A 7,966-nucleotide genomic window follows, 5' to 3' on the forward strand; every position below is an offset into this window, starting at 1 on the left:
TGGTCGGCATCTCTAGTAAGGTGTAGGGCTGCAGCAACCCGTGACCAATTTTCTTGTTCCCCCCCCCCCCCCACCCCCTCCTCTTGCCACCTCTCCCTGACGAAGTAGAGCTACCCCTTGATCCGTAGCAAATGAGCGTCATTTGGGATAAATATTTTTTTAACCTTGGATATATGCCTTTTTATTTTGCTTATCTTCCCATTTTTGATGGTCATACTCATATCAAATGTGGTAATGTTAAAACCAATCTGGCTCAATACTTGAGCCTCCCTCAGCAATTATACACTGCTCTCGAGTCCAGTCGCAACACCACTCAGTTCTACCACCTTCTGGGAGCTCCACATTGTTAATGTCTCTAGTCAATCGTGCTCGGACGTTCCGAAAACCAACAATACTGCACAGCGATTTAGGACCAGACCTTTCCAAACAGGTTGCCTTCCAGAGCTAAATGGTAACAGGCTCTGTTTGTCTTCTGTGTCTGGAATGGTTGGGAGGTCTTTACAATTCCAAATTCATGATCACCATGAGGTGGCCGTCACTACCTTTGGCACCCTTCAATACTGAGAGCAAAGGACAAGACCATTTACCATGGAGATTTGTCTCAGCGGTCCTTGTCTTTCCGCCCCATTTATGTCAATTGGATCAGGCCGAGGTCCTTCCAGTGTTTTCGGCATTATTCCAGCCATCTTGCAAGAATCGTTCTGACAAGGGTATGTTAAGGACCACAGTCTCTTCCGGACGCTCGTTCATGGCCTGTCTAGGAACGCCAATGAGCATTGCATGAAGTGGCGTGAAGTTCCTGCTCACCCCCAGTCGGGTATCCTTCCTGTCACAACCTCAAATTTTCACCCTACTTGATTCGTCCTTCAGAGGTAATTGGGCCCTATTAAGAGGACCCTCAGAGTGTTGGCCCATAGCACTAGTGGTCACTGTTGCAGGAGTAACCTTTTCTTGCATCAATGGATCCGTTGGAAAATGTTCCTAGCTTTTACTGTTGGTAGAAGAACTTTCAGTGAGTAAACCGTTAAAATGAGTAGATGTTGTTTTCATGATAGGAACCTATTGTGAAGAATGAGCCGGAAGCAGTAACCTTTCTGCTATCGGGCATCCATTTGAGTCCAATTTGCTAATAGTAGCCAGGCTACCTAAAGTGGTCACTTGCTGATTTGTTTGGGCCACCAAATCGGGCACAATTTTCTTGTTCTTATGGAGTGCAAGTATTTCAGGTATACGGTTCCTGGAGGGATTCTTGACTTTGTCTATTCATACAGCTTGCTTTTCCTTTTACTTTTCCTCCAAGTTTTTTTTTTTCTCGACTGATGGCTGCTCTTGCAATATTATGCCAACCTGCCCCGCGTTCTCAGCTCCCCCTCCTTGGCGCTTTCATCTACAGATTCCTGGAGAACCTTGTGTGTTCCTTTTTTGGCTTGTTTTTAGCTTGGGCGCTTGTTATGGGTCATAGAACACCAGTGCTGAATTCATATGTGGAAGAGGCAACTGTATGTCTGAGCTGTTTACCATTATGCCAACTAGTTTAGTCAAAAGGTTTTAGGAAATTAGTTGGCTTTGATTTAGTCATAAAGCCCTGCCAGTGTAAACACCTGATTAATGGAGGCTTAAGCAATTGAGTGCTTGATCATCATTCGCTGGTGCTTGGTTGATGGATGGTCAATATGAGCTTAGTATAGAAGCTGGAAATGAGGTGGAAGCATACAAACTTGAGTCACCCTTTTGCTAATCCTCAGTTGATTCTGAATAAAACGAGGGAGAAAAGTGTCCGTTAGATGGCGGTTTTTTGTTTTTTTTTTTTTTTTTTTTTTTTTTGTCATTTCGTGTTTGGCTCGCTTTCGGAGCTAGGGCCAATCCTCAACTCCAATTCCAAGAGGAGAGTTCTGCCCATGTAACTATTGCATATATTAAGTTCTGAGCCCGTTTCCGACTCCAAAGGGGGGTTGAGGGGCAGGGATCCAAGGACTCCATTTCATCAATCTGGGCATTAGCTGGCGGTGAGTTTGGGAGAGGGGTCTCTGTGGCCATCTCAAGCATCTGCTCGAAGTGACTGTTTACTGTGTTTGTAGAGGCTTCTTAAACCAAACCAATTACCCTTATGTCGCCTACAGTAGCCCTGTGTATCCACTCCACCGTAAGGGCAGTCACAATTCACACAGGTTTACACTCCTATCCAGGGTATAGTTCATAGTTACTCACCACTGTGGCCCAAGTGATATTTCTGACTTCCGTTGTCCCGGTCACCAGTGTGGTCTAAGGAGCCTCCAAGGCACCCTCTTTTTCTGTCGATTCACGAAGACTCTCAAAGACTCTGCGCACAACGCCACGTTAGGGATGCTGAATGCGCTACTTCAAAACAATTGTAACTGCAGAAAGACTGATTGAGCGAACAGATGTTCAAGACTACCAAAGAGACTACACATGACTCTGATGCTCTGAGCATTTTGAGTGGTGGGACTAATCGCTCTCGACTCCTGGTGAGCCTGTTCGGAAGTGTCCCTGGGCCATCAAGTGGCCTGTCAAGCTCTAACCTGGGTTACGGAGCAGGAGTGCTGTATCATGGTTTGGATAGACCCTTTGGGGAATTCTAGCTTGCTCTGCAAAGCACTTGCCGAATTTAGTCCCAGCCACTTTGGGTCACAAAATACTGGGTCGGGTCACGAGATTTGGGAGCCCCTGTATGTTTTGAACCTCTCTATCCTGATGACCTGCCCACATAGCAGACTCAAACTTGGGTGTGTTTCTCCTGTATTTAAAATTGCATTATTAAACCTAGGCTGCCTTCCACACTATTCAGGACTCTCAAACGTAGGTGTTCTCCTGTTTAAAAAATAAATAAAATTAATGGTGGTGTAAAAAAAGTGCCGTTCTGTGGTGCTCGCTCTCTCCCATCTTTGCTCGCTCTCTCCCATTTTTGCTTCTTTGCTCGGAAGAAGTTTAAAAAGGATATCCAGGCAAACCTTCAGACATCCTCTTTGGCGTTTCCTCGCCAGGCCTATGGACTCTACATTCTTTCTCTCCTCCCTCCACTCCTCGAAGGTCATCATTAATGTTTACTTGAATAGTACCGTCTTGGTCCAAGGACCTCAAGCCAACCACCTCCTCTTGGATAGACGCTTCCTGTGCCTCATCACCTTCCTTTTCTGCCCCCCTGAGGCTGCTTCTATACCTCCGCAAGGCTTCCTGATTTGTACCCCTCCCCGGAAGTCTTTCGGACAACAACCTTCGCCATATTGCCACTCGACTCTTGCTCAGCTGTCACACTCCTGACATCTGCCGCCTCCTGGAGGAACTTCACCTCCATGTTCTTGGTCTCACCGAGACAGTCACAGCCAGCTCTGTCACAAGCTTTGACCCTCTCCACCCTCATGGCAAAAAAAGATCCTCTGCCCCCAAATCCAACTGTTTGGAGGGGTGTAGCCCTGAGTAGATTCCTGCCTCGATCAGGCCTACTCTTTCGAGCGCCTCAACTGCAGGCTCTGTCTTGGCCAGTCCCTTACTGTGGCTACCATCGATCGGCCACCTGGTCAGACCACCACCTCCTTCCTTGCTGAGTGGGTGGACCTCTCCTCTTCCCTCCTGGTCTCAACCACCCAACTCCTCCTCCTTGGAGACTTCTCCACCTGGATGCTTCCTGACCTTCCTCTGGACTCTTTTGTGACTTCTGCCACTCTATTCCCTCTGGTCCAAATCACACTGCAGGGCACACTCTGGAAGTTCTGGTCTCTTAAGACCTTCCGATTCCTCTCACCACTTACTTTCTCCCCAGCTTACCCTCTCTACCCCTCAGGCCAAGCCAACTCCAGCACTGCCACCTGCCTGCTCGTTATCTGACCCATGAAGCGTGTCAGTTGAGGCTTGCGCCACCACTTTCTCACCCACTCCGTGCCCCCTTGGCTGACTCACACCCTGACACAGCCCTTTCCATGCTCCACTCTGCTATATCGGATACTCTTGATGTGCTTGCCCCTGTCATGAAGATCCGCTTGAAGTATGACTCAGACCTTGTCCCCATTAAACGCAAGTGGAGGGTGTCTGAGAGGAAATGGCATGCTTCCGGTACATCCTAACTGGCCTGCTCCAAAGGAAATACTGGCTCTGTCCGCACCAAGAGAGCCCACATCCAAGCCCGCGTCTCTGCGGCATCTAACAACTCGGCCAAACTCATTAAAATCTGCAAGGAGCTGGCCAATCCTGCTGCAGTCTCTACCTCTCCGGTCCCCTCCCAGGCCCTCTGCACGGCCCTGGCTTCTCATTTCATCTCAAACTCAGAACATCCGGTCCTCTCCCTCTTCCCCCTCCATCTACTGCCTGCTCTTCCTCTGGCCCTTCTCCCGCCACCCCTTCTCCCGCCTTCTCTGCCTTTCCCCTGTTCACCCCTGACGAGGTTTCTAGACTAGTCCGATCTATGAATGTCTCCAAAACAGGGTCACCCCTGTTCCTCAAACCATCAAGTACTACATTGACACACTGGTTCCTGCTCTGGCTGACTTCTGCAACCACTCCTTTGCACTGGACTCTCACCCCCCCATCCCCCCTCTCTCCTGAAGCACTCCCTTGTGCACGGTCTGCCGACCCTTCCAGCCTGGCTAACTATTGCCCAATCTCCATCACGCCCTTCCTGGGCAAACTCTTGGAAAAGCTGGCCAAGACTCTGGGTAAGGCTCTTGTAAACCAGGACTCATGTCTGGCAGAGAGTCTCCCAGGACCCCCTTGTTTGCATCTCCCAGCCTAACCTTGACACTGAATCTGTTGGTTGTCTCCATGACCATCAGTCTAGCTTCAGAGATGCCAGAAGCACAAACTGCTCTCCTGAACATCCGTGAAGACCTGTTCTCCAACCTCGATTCCAACACACCTTGTGTCCTCTCCTCACCTTAACTCATCTCTCTTCTGCCTTTGACACGGTGATCCATGCCATTCTGCTCAACCGTCTCCATGATAACCTGGGTATCACTAATCAGGCCCTGGCTTGGCTGAACTTTCCTTGCCATCGACCCTCCAGGTCCAACTTGGGTCCTTCTCCTCTAATTCGCTACATGTGGGGGGGGGGGGGTCCTCCCTCCCAGGGGTCTTACCGCTCTCACTGGCTGTTCAACAAATACCTGGCACTTATTGCCCACTGCATTGCTGCTCTCTGCCCCAACTTTCAGTGATATATGGATGACACTACTCATTTTCAGGCTCCCTTCTGCCACATCTCATCTGTCTGCCATCCAGGAGTGGTGTGCCACCAATGATCTCTGCCTTAATGCCAGTAAGAACAAGATTCTCCTCATCTGCACCCCCGCTCCCTCTTTTCCTGTCACTCTGGACGGCCTCTCTTGGCCCTCTTCCTGTGAGGCTAAAAACCTCGGGGTAATCTTCCACTTGACACTCCTTTGACTTCTCTAAGGTCACACTAGTAGCTGCACCTCTTCAGAGGTATTCTTCCTTTCCTCTCCTTCCCCCAGAAGCTCACTGTATCCAGAGCTCTGGTTCTCTCTAGGCTAGACTATTGCAACAGCCTCTTTCCAAGTATGCCTGCCTCTACTCGCCGCTCTCTTCAACTCATCCAAAACAAGACTGCAAGACTTGCCCTTGGCCTCAAGCCCAGGGATTGCATCTCTACAGGACGGATCTGCACTGGCTCCCAGTGGCAGCGAGGATGAAGTTCAAAGCCCTCTGCAGTGTCCACAAGGCCTTCTGGGACCTCAAAACCTTCAACTCTCCCTCAATCTGCCTTCTCGAGCTCTTCACTCATCCGCCTCCAACTCCCTCTTGTTCAGTCGCTTCTCCAAGCAGCAAGTTGGTGGTAGATCTTTCTTCTGCTGGGGCCTCTCTCTGGAACAGCCTCCCTGCCTCTCTGAAACTTGAGGAGAACCATCTCCGGTTCCAGAAGCACCTCAAGACCTTACTCTATGCTGCTTTCTCTCCCCTGCTGAATCTGATACTGCACTGGTTATCTGGCAGCCCTCGGGCCCACGTCCTCCACCAGTTGCATACCTGCACTGCTCTTCTGGCAATCCCTGCACTCGGACGGTTACTGTAGCCCTACAGCCCCTACTAGCACTTGTCACCAGCTGGCCGCACTTGTCTTATTTTACTGTTATCCTATGTATTGCCCCTCTCCCTTACCTCCCCAGCTCTTGGACATAGGAGTTTTTTTTACTAACTTACTCCTAGTCCATGGTCTCGTTTCCTCCCTATAACTCTACTAGGACTAGGAGTACGTTGGTCACTACGGTGAGTAATCTCAATTTCTCAACAAATCATTAAGGCCAATATTAAAAAGGGCGTCATCAATTTTAGGTCTGCCCTATTCATTGTCTTGTACTTCCATGTTTTTGCTGACCCTCATGTTGGTACATGTCTTACACCATGTTTCACTGTTAAATTTTAGCTGACTAGTATTATGGTAGTCTGTGATGTGCTGTGATTTTGTGTACCGGGTTTATGGTGGAAATAAACATTGAGCTACATAGTGCAAACGCATCTAGTGTAATGTTCAGTGTAAATTATACTTCAGTAATCCTCTGCATGTGGTGGTTATTTTAGGACTAACTCCTCTGCAGAAAAGGCCCCACTTTTTCTGTAGGTATAGCTTATACTAAAACAATGTTTTCTTTTCTGTAGTTTTATTCTGAAACCATTGACTACAAGAAGCTGAAAAAGGAAGGACCAGACTTTTGAAGCACAATCCAAAAACCTGTACAGAAGAATGATGGTCTTCCAGAAGCCACTTAACACAACTCGGTCTTTGATTTTCGCATTGCTTTGTGATTGGTTAAGATGTAAATTAAGGTTGCTTTATTTAATCTGTTGGTGTTAAATCTGACCTACAGCTCTCCATTTGGACTTTTTACAGTGAATAAACACAGTACGGTGCGTTTGTTTTACTTATTTATTAGATACTGGAGCATTCTTTTCAACTATTCTGCTGAAACCATTTGAGATTTTTTCCATGTCTTTATTTACATACAGATGACACTATTTGACTGCTCCCTTTCCCCTGCCCTGCCAATGTCAAATAAGTGATAAAGAAAGTAATGTGACAGGCTCATCCATGTGAGCAGTTACCTGTGCATCGAGTTTGAGCACCAGAACCAAATGCCTGGTATCCATTTTTACCCTCCCAGAGATTCCTTAACCCAGATTGGGGATGGAGTATATTTAGACAGCCTAAGAAAATTAGTATTTGGAGCATATTTCATGTGCAAATTGTGAATCGACTAGGATTGATGTGACATTCTGAAAGGGGTGTGCCCTTCACTGTTAGGACTAATTTTGGGTGGCTGGGTAGGACAACCTATATTGTGACAGGAACAACTCTGGGACGCTGTAGCCAAACCAGTTTAGGTAGCAGGGACAGGCGGTCTAGGCTAAGTTCTTCAGAGGTGGTGAGCTTGTAATGGGCCCCCAATGAGGTCACACAGAGAATCCCAGACTAGACTTGGATATTTATGGCCAAAGCACACTATCAAACTAAATACATATACATTCACTTTGTTATGGGGCATAATGCACCTCAAACTCCTGCAAAGGAAAGGTTAGACCAGCCCTAAGTAGTCTGGGGGCTTTTTCCCCCAATTGTTCAGGTAAAAGTTCCACAGAAGTTATGAAGCAGGTAGGGTCTCTGGGGTCCAGTGGGGAGGGTTCTTAGGGTAAGGTTCAAGTTACACTAATGCCCAAAAGTAGCTCCACCAGTTGTCTTGTGCAAGCAATGGCAATGCCAAAAGTGTTATAATTAAGGTTTATTATAAGCCCATTGACTGACTTATAATGGGAGTGTAGGGGTAGGTTAGAAGCTCTGTAATTTACCCCCCTGTACTCCGATTCTTCCCCCAGACTTGGCATAACAAAGATGGTCCATCGCTTTTCCCACTGACGTAGCATTCCTCTAGTCCCATGTCGAAGCTGATCTCCAATTGGTCTTTCACTGTTGCAAGGACACTCTAAATGCAGCAACACTCTGTGC

General features: G+C 47.8%; 1 protein-coding gene across 1 annotated transcript in view; it reads left to right on the plus strand.

Annotated features, from left to right (window-relative positions):
- Positions 1–6,876, plus strand: part of NDUFA4 (NDUFA4 mitochondrial complex associated) — an 85,825-nt gene extending 78,949 nt beyond the window's left edge. The window contains exon 4 of the mRNA XM_069604966.1: positions 6,625–6,876. Within this exon, the coding sequence (XP_069461067.1) occupies positions 6,625–6,681 (57 nt within the window). The 3' untranslated portion in view covers positions 6,682–6,876. The remainder of the gene's footprint in view (positions 1–6,624) is intronic.
- The last annotated feature ends 1,090 nt before the right edge of the window (positions 6,877–7,966 follow it).

The sequence above is a fragment of the Ambystoma mexicanum genome, chromosome 1p (genome assembly GCF_040938575.1).
Source record: "Ambystoma mexicanum isolate Mex_15411 chromosome 1p, UKY_AmexF1_1, whole genome shotgun sequence".
NCBI lineage: Eukaryota > Metazoa > Chordata > Amphibia > Caudata > Ambystomatidae > Ambystoma > Ambystoma mexicanum.